This window comes from Leptidea sinapis, chromosome Z (assembly GCF_905404315.1).
Source record: "Leptidea sinapis chromosome Z, ilLepSina1.1, whole genome shotgun sequence".
Taxonomy (NCBI): domain Eukaryota; kingdom Metazoa; phylum Arthropoda; class Insecta; order Lepidoptera; family Pieridae; genus Leptidea; species Leptidea sinapis.
Genome location: NC_066312.1, coordinates 3,308,784 through 3,325,501, shown reverse-complemented (window position 1 = coordinate 3,325,501; position 16,718 = coordinate 3,308,784). Strand labels below are relative to the sequence as shown.

Genomic DNA, 16,718 nt, shown 5'->3' with positions numbered 1-16,718 from the left:
AAGAAAACTGAAATTGATATGTACTTATATTATTAGAAAATACATTATGGTAATAGTTCTCATAATATTTAAAAAAAAAAAGTTATTATTTAGAATCATTTTTCCATTTTATTATCAAGTATACAAAAATTGACTCTTAAAATCAGAATATTGACTCTTAAATAACAAATTACTACTCGTTAAATAATACCAATCTCACGTAATGGATTGGATAAACGTTAAATTTTATATTTATAAGTCAGTAGAAAAGTAAAGCGGTAAAGAAAGCATATTTATGTTTCCGATTAACACTTTGTCCAAGTTTGAAATAGTTATTGCTGAGAGTTCGTTTCGTTCATTAATTCATTTAATTTCAAATATTATAGAGAAACAATAATGAAATCCATCAATCGGTTGCACATATGATCACGAATCATTTGAGAAAATATAGGTTTACACTCAGTCGCAAAATATAGCAAAGCCGTGAAGACAGAATTCCACATTTCGCCTCAGTTTATGATTCTCGCAGTACGTAAAAGGGTGATAAGTGGGTAGGTAACTAACGTCTATCGAGTGAACTTGTTTTATCGAACGCTAACAATAAAATAAGCATGTTCGATTATTTGATTTTAAATCACTTTTGAATGAACACCCTCGGTCGGTGGTTCCAGGACGATACAACAAGAGTCCAGCAACGTTCCTGTGGTTGTTGCAAGAGAGTGTGAGTATTCATTGTTTTTCCTCGTCATCCATAAAAAAATCTGTATCGTTTGAGTCGCTAATAATATTAATAAGTATTACATAAAATATTACATAGAAAAAATTATAAAATCGCAGTAGTCACTTTGCAGATTAAATCTTAATGCATATTCTGATTAACTAACTCCCTATAGCAACAGTTATTATAGAAAGAATAAATAAAATTAACGCAACACAGCGGAACTAAAGCACTATAAATGTCATCTACACACAATGCAGTGATATCAAAGTTGCAACAGAGCCCAGCATGAGTCCAATCATAAAATATATATTATATATTCTCACAAAATTTGTATCGAGCTCACAGCGTCACTTTGAATAATTAATTTGCAATGAAACTGCAAAGTTGAAAAATTAAGCAAATTATGCAGTTTAATCCATCCGGGACCCTACTAAGGAAACGCTAACAGAGTCGAAGAGACATCCAATCAATTCTAGGTGTCCTTAGAGGCGTAACATAATTGGCGATTGAGAACGATTTTGATGAACTTATAGTTCATTTATATAACGAGAATATGGCAACTAATATTCTGACTGACTGGATGTCGCTATGACTCTACACATGTTTTGGAAGGAAGACATATTAGGATAACTCGGGTAGCTGTAATAAAATTCAACAAAAGATTAAACTCGCATCATGTTGAGCATCCGTAACTCATAAAGCTATATAAACGGAGCTAATATATCGATTTTAGCATAAAAGCTACATCAATATAATAAAGACTTAACTTCAAACGATGCCTCTAATTGCGCAACTTGTAAGTCTCACCTGAATGTGTAGCGTAACATAAAATCAATTAGTTCTATTGAATTGTGTCTTAACGAGCTGGCGCCCGTCTTTCACCCCGATTGAATCTGCTTTGTTTTCAGTTTCATACGTATAAAATCAGACATTAAAAATTGGTGTTCAGGTAATAAATTTATAAAGTTGAGGTTTTTTATTACTTTGTGTTACATACATATATTTCTATTTCATGTAAATATGAATAGGACTCGTACGCAATTAGAAACAAAGTGCCATTATTATATTATTTGTTTTATTACCTTAAATCCCTGTAGACGACCGACGTCCATCATATCGTTAGCGTTCTTTGGTATGATGGAGGTGCATTGAACGGCGTCGCGCAGCGAGTCGATGACATTGGGTGGCGCATTCGCTGCCTCAGAGTAGCTCAAGATTTTCTTCACGAGGAGGTGATATTTTTGTATGCGCTGTATTGGCTTGATCAAAAGATCACCAAGCTGAAAAATATAATATTTACAGATAAACGACTCATAATAAGTAAAGATGTAACGCTGCCACCACGGCATTCATATTAAATAATAAGTCGAGTTTTTAACATGGATGTGTTCATCAGATACGTGTTATGAACAAAAAAAAGGTGCAATGTGTAGAAACGTAACGTAATTAAAAAAAAACAAGGCTGATTTTGAGAAAGAACTACTTTTGTTTTAAATAAAATTCTATCTGAAATGGCAATTACCGCAAACAGAAATTACTATTATTTACCCTTTTCTGACAACTAAGATTAATATAATATACCCGTGATATTTTAGATTTTTATTAATGTAGCTTTGCCCTGTGATTCCCCTCGGCAAAAATATTACAGGAACGCCCCAAGGGTGTCGTAACAGGTGACTAAGGGGATTTACTAGAGGGAAGCAAAGGATGCCGGCTAGATTATGGGTACCACCACGGCGCCTACTTCTGCCGTGAAGCAGTAATGTGTAAACATTACTTTGTTTTGGTCTGAAGGGCGAAAGGGCAAGTATAATTACTGGGCAAATTATATTTAACATCTTATATGACAACGAGCGCAATTGTTGAGCCACTCAAAACTTTTGGCTTTTTCAAAAATTCTGTGCGTCACTGCATTGTAATGGACAGGGCGTATCATTCACCATCAGCTGAAGGTCCTGCTCGTCTCGTCCCTTATTTTCATTAAAAAAAAGTGGTAAGTAATCCTGTTTTGTTACTTATGTGTTCTCGTTATATTACCGTAAATGGTGATCTCGTTTTTATAATGTACCCTAAAATATAAAACCTATTAATATATATAGACGGACGTTGAGATGTTGGATACGTTCGAGTACAGAACGGCTAATTAGTGAAAGAGCCTGACTCACACAAAGAGGGTTCTCTGCTGATACAAAACAATAACGAAAGCCTTAAATTAAACTTCAAACCTATTATGAAGGTAAAAGTAAAATGAAAACATTTTCGAATATATTATGTAAAATTAACGAAAATAGAAGTTTCTATTTAATCTCAAATCAAGGAGATCTATCTACCCAAGAGCCATTTTTTACAGTCTTCACTCGACATTAATACTATTTTACAAGCTTGAAAAGTGAATTAAACCTATAAGAGACTCAAAAAAATCTGGTTATTTTAATAAAATTATTTTTGCTAATTATTTTTTTTTATAGAGTTTTTGCCTCGAGCTGATTATGAACGAGGGGGCGTTCAATAAGTAGTAAGAATAACTCTTTGGAACCTAAACAAGGTACTGGCTGGTAAAGCTGGAATAAAGATGAATAAAATTAGACGTTAATTTGTTTTCAGTCGGTGATTTCAGTACGGAACAAGTTAATAAGGCTTAACAGGATTCTTTAGGCACAAATACTCCATCATATTCTACAGTTGCATGTTTGTGCGCCGAATTGTAACGTGGAACAATATACAACCAAGATGTACCTCCGCCCAACAATGGCAGTGACCGACAAATGTCACAGCAACCAGTAGCGATTGTATAAGATATGTTGCAAATATATTCTGACCAACGATCATTCACCGCCCGCTTACCTCACTTAATATAACTGAATAGTTTGCATTTCTAATATATAGGTACTAGGAGTCTATACTGGGTAATAAGTTCGATGTACCGAACACTGTTAAATATAAATTCTTACCTGCAGCTTATGTCCAAGTTTGTTCCTGAGTTCTTGGAAGTAGTGGTCGTGCTCGGAGACGATGTACTCAGAGAGGGGCTTGTTCCGGCAATACGCCTCGTACAAGAACATTTTCTTCTCCAGAAAGCGACGGAATAGCGGCCCGAGGCACTCGGGAGACTCGATGCAAGCCTCCAGCTCGCGAACAAATTTACTGCAGACACCGGCAGATTTAACAATCACGTAATACATACGGGGAGTTCATTCGCAAAGGCATCCCATATAACATTTGCATAGCAGCCAATAACGCACGTACCAGTCTCGCAATTGCGTATAGCGTAAATGAAATTTTCCTTTTGACTTGTGTAATGAATTATTATTATACGAACAGAATCGTGGTCATAATATATATTTACAGGCTTCATCAACGGTTACCATCATAAAGCAAATACGCTCAATGTTTATATTCCCTAATATAGAACCCCTTACTTTATTGAATAGTACTTCTGTTATTTATTGAGCATTTTAGTTTGTTCTCAATTACGATTATATGTTTTTATATTTATTAAGGCATTCAGTATTACTTACTCGCGGTGCCATTCGTAGATTGCCTCAATGTTTCCGAATATCATTCTCAGACGTCTATCACGTAAGCTCTCTGGTAGCGGCGGCTCTGCATTCGGGTCCTGCAAAATTTATTGAGAAGTCAACCCAACACATTGATAAAGGAGTAATTAAAATAAGAATCCTTTTATTTGGTTAACGAACGAAGTTTTAAATCCTCAAACTGCACTGGTAAATAAAACACGATATTTATTAGGTTGTTGTATGCCCACACTAAATAGTTAAATACGCTTCAACGTTCTGAGCTCGAGTCTGTTTCTGCAGAAACTTTTAATTACCAGCGTAGAGGGTTTTTTAGTCGGTATTGGATTTAGATCGTAGTCCGCTATTTGGGCACTTCCAATACGGCCAAAATACGTAAATTAAGTAGCTCGAAAAAAATACGCTCCAATTCTTGGTGTTATAATGTATATATATATTTTGTATTGACTTTTTAGGTGCTGAAATAACGTGGACTTAAGTTTTCATTAATTAGTTAACCTTGTTATTTTTTCTTAAATAGCGGTATTAATGACATTATTATTTTATTTCATTATTATCTATTAAACTGAGCCCTAGCGATATTGTGGCTAAATCAAAACTAAAAACATTATTTATTCAAGTAGACTAAACCTTATAGCAAAGCACTTTTTAGTGTAACATCATTTTGTAATTTACACATTGTAATTTTCAATATGCCACTTTTAGAACCGATGATAGATTTACCAAATCAAAATCAAAGTTCCAAGCATTTTATATCCCATAGTATGATATCTGTATATTAACTTCCGAAACATTCATAGGCAGCTTTCACCTTCTAAGCTTAACTTTTGTAGTATACAGAAAAGCAACAAAAACAAATTATAGGTAATCATTATTCTAGGGAGGATCAAATTCATTTCATGCCTGGGCCATCCGCATGACCTGGATGTGTGGTGATGGTTCAGGGTCCATTTCCAAAGGCCTTGCTTCCACGTACAAGCACACGCTAGAATGAACTTGGTTGCGCGATGTTCCCTCGTCGTCTACTATTTCACAGCTATTAGATGAGCCTCACCATCAAGTGCTTCATGTAGCCTTCGCAGACGAGCCGCAAGTCCGCCACGTACACCTCTTCTGTCTCCAGCAGCTCCCGCAGCACGTACTCTCTCTTCTTCAGAGACGCCTCGTAGGTCTCCGCGCCCGGCGTTGCCGAGCTCTCCTCGTCCGCGCCCTCCGTCTTACCGGATGTACTGGCACCTCCACCATGCTGCTCCTATACACACCACTCCGTCATTTCATTTCCAGTCACGTTTTTTTAGACTATACAGAAAGCACAATATTCAACTGCAGACAAGCTAAATAATTAAATTAAATTTGTAGGCAAAATTTATAAACGATGCAGGACTCGAACCCGCGACCCCTCGGGTTCCGTGTGAGCACTCTTCCAACTAAGCCATCCGTTCGAGTGAAGTATGGTTCGTTAATATTGGTAAATCTCGTTCAACTCTTAGGTTGTAGCACCATCTACAGGATCTACTTACAGTTGATAACCTACTTAACCCCGATTATTGCATATTGGGAAATTGACTTGATATATCGTAGGGACGGAATCCCTAAATGTTTAGATTTGAAAGAGGCGACCTCTCTCAAATCTAAACATTTCGAGGATTCGAGTCCCGCATCGTTGATAAATTTTGGTTACAAATTTAATTTAATTTATCCCAGAAATGAGGGATATCACTGCCAAATTAACAAATTGTTAAGCTAAATAATTCATCAGAGGCATTGGCACAAGTATTCCGTGAGATGTGGTCCGTGTACCATACGTTAAAGCATAATTTATTAACTACTTGCAGTTATTTTAGTTTAGCAAAATAACGTTAATTGAGAAGTAACTTATAAACGCTCTACTATAAGGCCATGGTAATAATATATTCTTAAATTATTATGAACTTATTTTAATTTTTCGTCAAAGATTGGTAAAACACAGCGGAACACGTATGTATGTTCTGTTTGTATTCCACTAATAAAACAAATAAACAGTGATAATATTACAGTTACAGTGCAATGATGTTGCATCGCAATCATGTTATACTGCGCCCGTCATAGTCTGCAAGACCTTAAAATAGATTGTCTCATGCGCTCATTATTAATTATGATGAGACATGCTTTCAATCTGAATCAGTTGTTTGAATACAGGCGTAAAGTTCTATAAGAATAATTGTCTAGGTTTATCAAAGAAAAATATCAGAGAGATTTTCTTGTCTTTCTTCATCGACATTGTAGTTGATTACAAACAAGAGCTATGCTGACGGTACATAATCTGCATTGAAGCACGATAAGCACTGGCTTATATTGGAAATCTAAAGCTAAAAGCCGAAAGGCGCAACCGACACATAAATGAGTCATAATAATATAGCAGCGGCAATACTAATAAACTCTGTCGAAATTTCAATCACATCAGTTTATGAGATTAAGCCTCCTGACAAACGGATGGGCCGACAGTGCGATGTTGGCTAACCTTTGGGTACGGTACCCTAAAACCAACCTAATGAAGCGTAGCGTCATACGATACGACCCCTATCATGTCGCACTGCGCCCGTCAACCTAAGCCAAAGATGGTATGTCTCATCGGCACCTACACCCTTCATCAAACTGACACACAATAATATAAGTGCTATTTTGCGAAAGAAATAGGATGAACTAAACATATATATTATTTAGTAATAATATCAGCAGAAACTTATCAAAAATATAAAAACACTTCAGTGTTCTACTTCTAGAATTTGTGTTCATTTAAACTCCTAATTAGGTAGAATTCGGTTTAATGGTTGAAGTTAATCTTAATGCCTCTCTTTCATAGTATATTATGGAACTATAGGGTAGACGTGAAGCAATTAAAACATGCTTTACCAAATGCAGTTAAAACATTACGAATACAAACGTATTTTAAGGACTTATTATCAAGTACATGTTTCCGTTTCGAGACGGCCGCGATCTTATCTGGCCTCCAAAGCAATTCTTATGGCGACGGTGTATACAAGTTGAATACAATGAACAGAAGAAAATATTTATTATTGAAACGTTCAAAGAGGCGAAAATTGTATAAAAACCAACATTAATATACATTTTAATATTTGTTATCAAACTCTCATGTCTTCAGAGTCAATTATAAGACAATTTTGGTACAGGAAGAGTTATAAATTACACTATATCTATGCATACAATAAAATGTAAGCATGGTGTGTCTAATTATTAAATATTTTGTCAAATAAACAAATTATACAATAAGACGTAGCATAACCGAAGACGAAATAATTTATTTTAGAATTTTGGTGACGTTATCGGTATGTTAGGGGACATTCAACTCAAGAAATATCTAAGCCAATTTGAATTCGGTTATCAATAATGATTAGCAAGAGGTAATTTTTTAAAGGACTTTTACTGATATTTACTTCAAGTAACATTTTACTTTCTCGACCGAGTTAAATTAAGCAATTATTAATGTATGGTACATAGCTCGGCAGCAAGTGTGATTCTAGTTCTCGGGTGTTTTTTAGGCGGTCGGTTACACCTCGCGCCGCTAACTACTCCCTTAATACAAAGCTAAGACTCCCTAAAATCTCCCTAAATGTAAACAATCGTACAACGCATTTGAACGTAATAAAAGACACACTTTCTGCCCAGTTGTCATATCAATACGAATTAATCACAATTATATTTAATAATATTCAAACATTAGGTTCATATTTATGAAAACATAATGTAAATCTATGTTCACCTAAAACTCGAGAACCGTAAGCCCAATTGAAATGAAACATTTAAACACATATAAAGGGCGACATGACCACTCCGACGACATAGTTACGTTAGTGCCGGAAAGGTGGCGCTGATATAGTGGTAGATTTCATTTTTGTGAAGCGAAGCGCAACGGGCACTAGCTAGTTATAAAAGCATAATGTAGTATTGTCCCCCAACACGATGTTAGAAATATCATTATATTTTAAGGCTGAAATATTAGTTCCTGTAGTGAAGAAGAATATAAGCGCTTTTGTAAATATGTAATAGCAAATAAAAAATTTTATAATGTAAAAACCATTTTGTTTTTGAAGATGCAGACAGAGATGGAGGATGAGAAAAGCTATTTACTTTTACTACATAGAAATGACTAATTCTCGTGATGGTAAGAATGACCTCTTAACATCAACAAGCAAATACAATAAATGCAAGATTTTCAGGTGGGATTACGCGCTTTTTGGTATAGTAAAAGCCGGTTACCTTGACCTTGGCAGTTTACTTTGGTTCAAAATTAAGAACGTTCAATGTCCCCCCTGATCACATATTGTAACGTCATCCATCAATAACAAACGACATCGTCAGCTGCTTTACTAGTACTCTTACAAACTATATAGCTTACATGGGTCTCATGGACACACAGGGCAGCAAAAGATATAGTTTTCAATTTTGAGCCTAACACACCCCCAAGCGTCAAAGTAACCCGTTCAAAATCACGAATTCCAAAATGATATGTAAACCCGAAGGCAATACACACATATCAGCCGAAATAATAATATATAAGCCAGTTGACGCGAAAAAACGCTACATGCTAAAATATCACTCGAGCACTCAACTGAATACACAAAAAACAGTTACAGCGAAGCAATTTGTTAGATTAAATCCAAACCAAAGCTACCCCCGTACTCTATTGTAGGTGATTTGTAAATATTTTCAATACATTACTGATTACCTTCTGCATTAGGGTAATTAATGTTGCACAGCGGTAGCAGACGAACGCAATTAAATGGAGTAGTGAATCATTATAAACCTGTTTGTGGATTTATAAAACATTTTATAATTCTGATAGGGATAATTGGGTTCATTTAATTCACAAGTTACTTTTAATTATGTTACCATTAGAATAGTTTTGTTAATATAATTTAACTATGAAGCATTTGTATAGCCATTACATATAAAATGCACTTAAATCGATTTAAAGGCGTGCAAATAGCATCAAACAAACAATTTGTGAAATGAAAACGAAACAAATTTCTTAGTAAAAAAAAAACACACGCAAATAAAACCAAAACGTCAAAGATGTAAGCATGCACACATGCTCAGTTATGATTCGAACCATTTTCTCCTTGACAATTTGTTCAATTTCGGCGATATCCGCGGGACCTCCGTTCGATTCCATCGCATCCAAAGCCAACGAGTTCTGAAAACGTCACCAATAGTTCACCCTGAGTAGAAAGCGGCGGCACATACACCCGATCGGTTAGTGACACAATGTTAGGAGTAGGACATGAATGTATGTAATGTTACATGAATAATTCATAGATTAGTTAGGGTTGAACTTACGCGAGTAGTCGGCGTGGAAGAGGCCGCGGCAGGAGTTGGCGCCTGCTGAAGTACAGCCTGAGGGTTCTGTAACAAAACATTAACTGTGCTGTTATGAAAGTTAAACATCTTTAAAAAACTTCTATTACAAATCTGTGTCTTTCTGTTGTTTAGCATTCAACAATCTTTAGACATTGCCTATATTTATTCACGAGTCGAATAAGGTGTGTCAAACGTATAGATCAGATCATATTCATATGAAAGATTTAGATTCTATGATGACAGGTAGATGGCAGCTGACGAAATTGCGTTCTGTTCCTTTAATATTTGTTTCTGTAGACTTCAGTTTATGTCGTGCTTAACGACGTTTTAGTTAAACATAAGCTAAACACTGTTTTAAGCTAAACTTCATTTTAAACGTGGTTATTCATACGTGACTGACGTTGTTATAGTTAGGTGGGACTATGTCTAACAAATTACGTGTCTAAGCCGTGTTGATTTTTTTTTTGTTATGATACCGTATATGGCCTAAATATTATATTATCAACACGGGATAGCATTTAGCCGTACGACGAAAGAAAGCCAAGGCGTGACATATAGTATCGGCATGCGAAACAAAAGTAAATATTCTATTCGCTTGCTAAAAATTAATCAACCTCACCTAGGACTTTTTTTTTTCATCACCTAGGACTTTCCTGACTTGTTTCAGATGCCTTAGCAGTGTATACGCCAATTATTATTCACTAATTAGAATTCCAATATACGTTAAGTTGTAATAATGTATAACCCTACCCAGAATTAAACCAAGTACGTCAGATCTAGGTTAATGTATTTTCTGTTCATTTTATTCAAATACCACAATAGCAGACATGATGCTGTAAACCAAAATAAAATAGATGACCGCTGCAAAGCTTTTGCATAAACAACTAACCCGTCTAAACATAGAAAATATAAACTCTTAATTATTATATAAGTAGGATAAAAGAGCTCATGTGATTTTAGGGAAGATTTATATTTGTAAAACCTTAGTACCCATATAAGGATCCATATCATAAGTATGATATGAGTGAGCATTTATGTTATTAGCGAACCCTATATTTTATGATAGCTCTCAGGTTTGTAATAAATATTGTATGACACTGTGTGGATAATATAAACATTGTAACCCACTTTCATATGTTGTGTGGAAGTATTCGATGCGTTCAGGGTCAAATGACGCGCTACTTCAAGAATTCTTAATCTTGCTATTCGTAATATTAAGCGATGTAACTGAATGAACAGATTGCGAAAATATGATCTATAGTATGGTTGACAGCTTCTGGTTTACAATAAGCATTCGTCGCGCTATGACTGCATTTATTTTTAAATGAAAATAAGGGACGAGACAAGGACGTTCAGCTGTTGGTAATTCATAGGCCCTGCCCATTACAATGCAGTGCCGCTCAGGATTCTTGAATTTCCCCAAAAATTCTAAGCGACACTACAGCTTCGCTCGTCACCTTGAGACATAAGATGTTTAGTCTCATTTGCCCAGTAATTTCACTAGCTACGGCTGTTTTTCGGTCTGAAGGGCTTCAAAATCACGAATCACGAATACCTGGGCAGCACCGCGATTATCCCTTTCACCTTGAGACTGAATATAAAGTCTCAGTAACCCAGAAATTTTACAGGTGCTCATATACATATATATTATAGTCGGTATCGTCTGCCGACTGGAGCCACCATTCGGCAGACAGTAGTAAAACAATATTCATTCCAAGGCCTAACCTTAGTGAGTTAAAACAATCAGGTGTAACCAGCTTTCCTTGCAAATATAAAAACTTCTCGACACAATGCATGATTTATCATAAAACACTAGCACCGATTAACTTTAGAAGGAAGGAGTTAGAGTTACTCTGTGCGAGAGATGAGGACAAGTAAGACACATGAAAGGAAGAGACTATGTAATTACCGTAGACTTAATTGCTAATAATATATACTAGCGTATAAACGACCTCACATCCCCGTAATGTGTAACAAATTGATTTGGCACGCATTTGCGTTAAATAGTGGTTGGATATTTAAAATACTAAGGAGCTAATTAAAAGGGTGCTATTTACGATTTGATAATCAAAATCTTAATATTAACAATAGATTCGCTTACCTTTTCTATCTTGCTCTATCTCGGACGCTTTGTTCGTCTTTGCGCTAGTATATTGCAAGTATATGGTAAAATATAAAAAAAAATGCCAACAGTAGGTGTGACATTTTTTTAATGAGATATGCGGACAGCAATACGGGTACATGACAATCTGTAATTTATCACCGCCGCTCACATCTCTTGCAGCACTAGATGAACACAAGGGTTGCTGCTCCTGTAGATAGGTACTGGTTTTTCTGAAAGTACTCACGTCGTATCGTCTTGGAAATACTAAGAAAGTTAATTATATAGTGTGGTTGAACGTGGAATAAATACATGTAGGTGTTGAAGATGATATATTTAAGTTTGTGGCAGACATATATCCGCGCGATTTACGAGTAATTCCTTGCCTCGCACAACACTTTGTGGCATCAATTACCGGCTGCTGTTTTCCTGAACCGATACGACTCAGGCACCGAGCATACAGCATACCCCGACTTAAGGGCCGGCAATGCATCTCCTGACCCTCTCGTGTTTCGAATATCCATGAACAGTTGCCTCAGCACGTTCTAACACGTAATCGTCTTGCCCATTTGCCCTCTCTTACATAAAAAAAACAGATCTTGAAGATATAACTAACTATATTATATGCAATCTAAATGATTATATTATAATACCAGAGGGGAACGTTAAAGTGTAGTTAATCGAGACTTGATTGGCAAACACGTCGCCCCTACTGCGCTCCTCGACAAATTGAGTTGTCGCCCTCTGTTTGAAAGGACAAGGTGACACATAATAAGTCAAATAATCAAGGAAGTAGCGCAATCCTGTCACAACTGTATACACCAAGCACGACCGATCTTGAATTTCGTATTCTCTTCGTACGATATACAGACATGCTAAACCTAAGAAAAATTGCAATCTACTATTGATCACTCTCACTGTGTAGGAACACTAACACGCGATTCGGCAACTTTTTCAAGTACCTTTAGGAGCCAAGAGCAATTGTTTGACTGTAGACTCGTCAGTAGACTATACTTTAAAATGACCTAATCAAGTAGTAAGTTTTTTTTTGGGAATTGAGTACCGGAACGAGCCGGTAGCCTGTGAGCGGGAACAATCAGAAAAGAGATAACAGGACAAAACCAAGAAACTATAAATTAATAATAGTTAACCTTATCATGAAACTAGAACAATCTGATAATATTTTGCGTACTGGTTATTTTTGGGCTTTGTAGCCATTACTTCTTCGTATCATTAGGCTTTCCATTTTACGAATCTTTATTTCCGCGAATCTCTTGTAACGACAACAAAAAACAAAATCACAAGAGCCTTATCGGCGCTTCGTGGGATTTCGAAATGGCCCTGAGTTTATGAAAGAAATGTCGTATCGGCCGGAACACGCCGCGGAAGAACGCTCGTATACAACGGAAAACAACAGGAACGACAATGTTTGGCATAGTTTAGTGGAAAGCAACAACAGTGCAATTCAGTTTGTTTATCAAGCCGCAGATGACGGTCAACGACCGACATTCTCAGGACAACGTAAACTCATGGCATTCCGGGCGTGATAACGCGTGCGGCGTGCGCTAATATTACCCCCACACGATTACATTTCTATAAATATAGAAACAGTATCGCCCGGCAGCACTACATCTACTCGTGTGTATAGTCTATGTATACTCAACACGGATTCATTAATGCAGCGTTCTGACTGATAATAACCGAGTTACCGACTCGCACTTCGACCCGTATTTACATTTCGCAGAGCTTCATTGCATAAGACGATGTTGACTAAATTACAAGTTTTCACTCGTCAATTGAATTGAAATTTAGCATAAACTTGGGCTGTTATTCATACTAACATCTTGCAGATAAATAAATACAATAACGTGATTCATTCCTTTGAGGAGCATTTTTTATAACTAGCCTTAATCCCGCGAGACGATACGACTAACTACGGTTACTCGAAGGCCATGTGAATCGTTTAGACTTTAGATGATAATGTTATTATTTACGTCGACATGGATATGGGTCAAGCCAAAACGCTTTTAATAAAATATCGCTATTATAACAGAGACCAAATTAGTTTTGTGTCATTTGTACTAATGGTAACGACTTAGATAAACTTTATATTTGTTAAGTCGTTAGTATGTTCCGCGAACTCAACTAAATGTTTACATTTACCAAATATTATAATTTGTAAGGGAACGATTCTTCGAACAGACTGGATTAAGCAACAGATCCTATAAATATGCAAAAGAGTAGAATATTAACTGTGGAAAGTTTGAGTTGTGTTAAGAAACTAAAACAAATTATAACATTGCATTTAAACATTTATCCAAGATTAAAATACAAATAAATGTATCAATATGAATATGAATGAAGAGCAAAACGTGAACATATGTTTTGTTTAAATTAACTCCGTAAATGAGTTACATGAAAGCTAGCTTCCAGTGCAAATAAAACTCAACAATTCAGTTGCGCTTTATCCATAAATAATGCATCTTCGTAGAGAATGCAAACATAACTAGCAGGGTGATTTTTAATACTAAGACAACATAAAATGTTTCGAAAATTACAGTTGAAAAATAAAACAACCCAAATATATTTTTATTGAATATACGTTTGGCAATTGAATAAAGTTTGTTCGTTCAATAAAATTTTTCACTAAATTGTAATGGATTGGAATACGTTTATTGGAAGGAAATTGTTTTAAATCAAATAAAATATGCTAAAAACATATCGCTGTAAATATAGCGATGCCTGGAAAATTGTTTCAAGACTTATAATATATAAAATTACATAAATGGTCATTTTAAACAATGGTCTAATTCGTTTAAGAGGCCAATTAGATACCAATCGAAAGAATTAAGCCTAGATAGAGATTGACAATCGTTAGGTTTTTATCCGACGATATGTGACGTCAACTTTGAATCATCTGTTTAATAAATAATCCTTAAATCAACATAAGGCTAAATTAAATACGGACACGGTCAAGTTAGTCTGTGATAAATCTGTTTTTTTTTCGGGTGTTTGTTTTGAAATTTTGTGAAAAAGCCACCCGCAATCAATATTTTTATCATATTTAAATACTAGCTAACCAGACGTACTGTTAATACAAAAAAAAAATATCGGGAATAATAATATAGGCTAAGGCCTCGGAAATTGTAATAACGTATTTCTGAATGATAAGGATTAATATCGTATTTATGTAAACATGGCTCAATCGAGCTAACAAGGATCCGACGTAATAACAACATACTGAACATCTTTTGTATAAGATACTTTCAAGTTTCGCAAAATTTCCAGGTACAGGTAGGTACTCTACTTCGTACTCGGTGGTTAATTCATAATAAATAGCACTCACTGTATTAGTTTTAGCGGATTAAAACGGAGGAAATATAATTAGTATCTCAACTTGACGTAAAAAAAATACAAACAACGGTATGGGATTGAAATAAAATTCAAATGTCCTTTGCTGCTGCGAATTACGTGAAGGTATTTTGTTTCAAGTATAGCCCTAAATACTCTGTGGTACTTAGTACGCAAAAAATCACACTGCATGTCAATGATACCATAGACACAATACATGACGAGTTGTTTCGATTTGATTTTAATTGGTTATATTTTAATTACGATCTATTAAATTAATGTACCATAAAGATGCCACTCTTTATCGATTATGTTTCGATTAATAGTGATCAATTTTATTATTTCAATAAAAAAAAAATCTCAGGATAGGAGACTCTTTATTTTTAGTCCCAGACTGAATGTAAAAATGTAATTTAAATTATCAAATATATTATTGTCTGACACAACACATGTATAGTCTAAAGCTATAACGCATATTTTTGTTTAATGTACACAAAATTATAAATAAAATTAAATAATCCATCATTGTTAACGTTTAAACGCTAACTGTTTTGGTTATATTTAAATGTTAACTTAATGTATTTAAATTAATAAGCTTTACTTGAATATATTAGTATGTTGAAATGATTACATATAGCGCTAGTCACCTGTAGGGGCTTCATCGGTGGTGGCAGCTCCACGTCAGCCAAGTCGTCTTCAACTTCATCCAGCGCCGCCGCCGCACCGCCACTGGCCTCGCCTGGTTCCTCGCTTCGTCCGTTATCGGACAGAGGCAACTGCACAATAACGCAACCGTTAACAACATTCAAATTTAAAGTCATGTCTTAATTAAATTTGCTATTAACGAACAAGTTGTTGTTTCACGTGATCGGATGTACTTCTTCTCAGTTTGATTGTACGTTGGTGGCCTTATTACATACGTCGTGTCGATGATTGTCGTTGATTTACAAAGTTACTTGTACCGTTCCCGCAACGAGATCTATCAATCCTCTTGCCATTGAATGAGTTTTTCCTATGATTGGATATTCCTTTATTCCTTTGATGGGCGAATTAACTATTCGTAGTGAGTCCGTCACAAACGTTTGTGGCAGTTTCAAAAAATGATTAAACAAAACATCGATCATTTTTCTATTTGATTTATTCTTTTCTAATTACTGTTAAACGCGATTATGTCCGTATTTGCTAGTGTAACCATAATATTAGATGGTGTTCCAAAATATTCAAAACCATCAATATTCAAATCATATCGGCAGCGTTGATAAGATGAATTAAAATGAAATTATGATCCATATTTTATGATTATAAGAAAAACTATATCTCAAATATATAACAGTGTAATTTTTTTCTAGTTCAAATATAAATTAAAGTTTGCGACCTCGAAGTTGGATTAAGATAAAATTTAAATGCAAGAGTTTAAAATTTTGATCTTACATAATTATGACACTTACAAATAAAGTGGCTTTCTACCGGTAACATAATTTTCATAATTTTTAAAATCGGTTCCAGACTCACAACTCACACAACTCCTACAACCTTACAAACTTAACTCTTTATAATATTAGTACAGATAAAAACAAATTGAAGTCTACTTAAACACCGTCAATAAAAAGAGAAATTTTAATTCATTATTTATAAAGGTTACTAAATGGTAAATAAATTTGTAAATGATATC

At 35.1% G+C, this 16,718-nt stretch overlaps 1 protein-coding gene across 2 annotated transcripts in view; it reads right to left on the bottom strand.

Annotated features, from left to right (window-relative positions):
- LOC126978875 (triple functional domain protein) overlaps positions 1-16,718 on the bottom strand; it is a 187,012-nt gene that overhangs the window by 18,483 nt on the left and 151,811 nt on the right. For both annotated transcript variants that reach the window (XM_050827991.1, XM_050827992.1), the window contains 7 exons: positions 15,694-15,822; positions 9,574-9,639; positions 9,347-9,430; positions 5,291-5,488; positions 4,219-4,316; positions 3,652-3,844; positions 1,783-1,980 (listed from right to left, as the gene is read on the bottom strand). In XM_050827991.1, the coding sequence (XP_050683948.1) occupies positions 1,783-1,980; positions 3,652-3,844; positions 4,219-4,316; positions 5,291-5,488; positions 9,347-9,430; positions 9,574-9,639; positions 15,694-15,822 (966 nt within the window). The remainder of the gene's footprint in view (positions 1-1,782; positions 1,981-3,651; positions 3,845-4,218; positions 4,317-5,290; positions 5,489-9,346; positions 9,431-9,573; positions 9,640-15,693; positions 15,823-16,718) is intronic.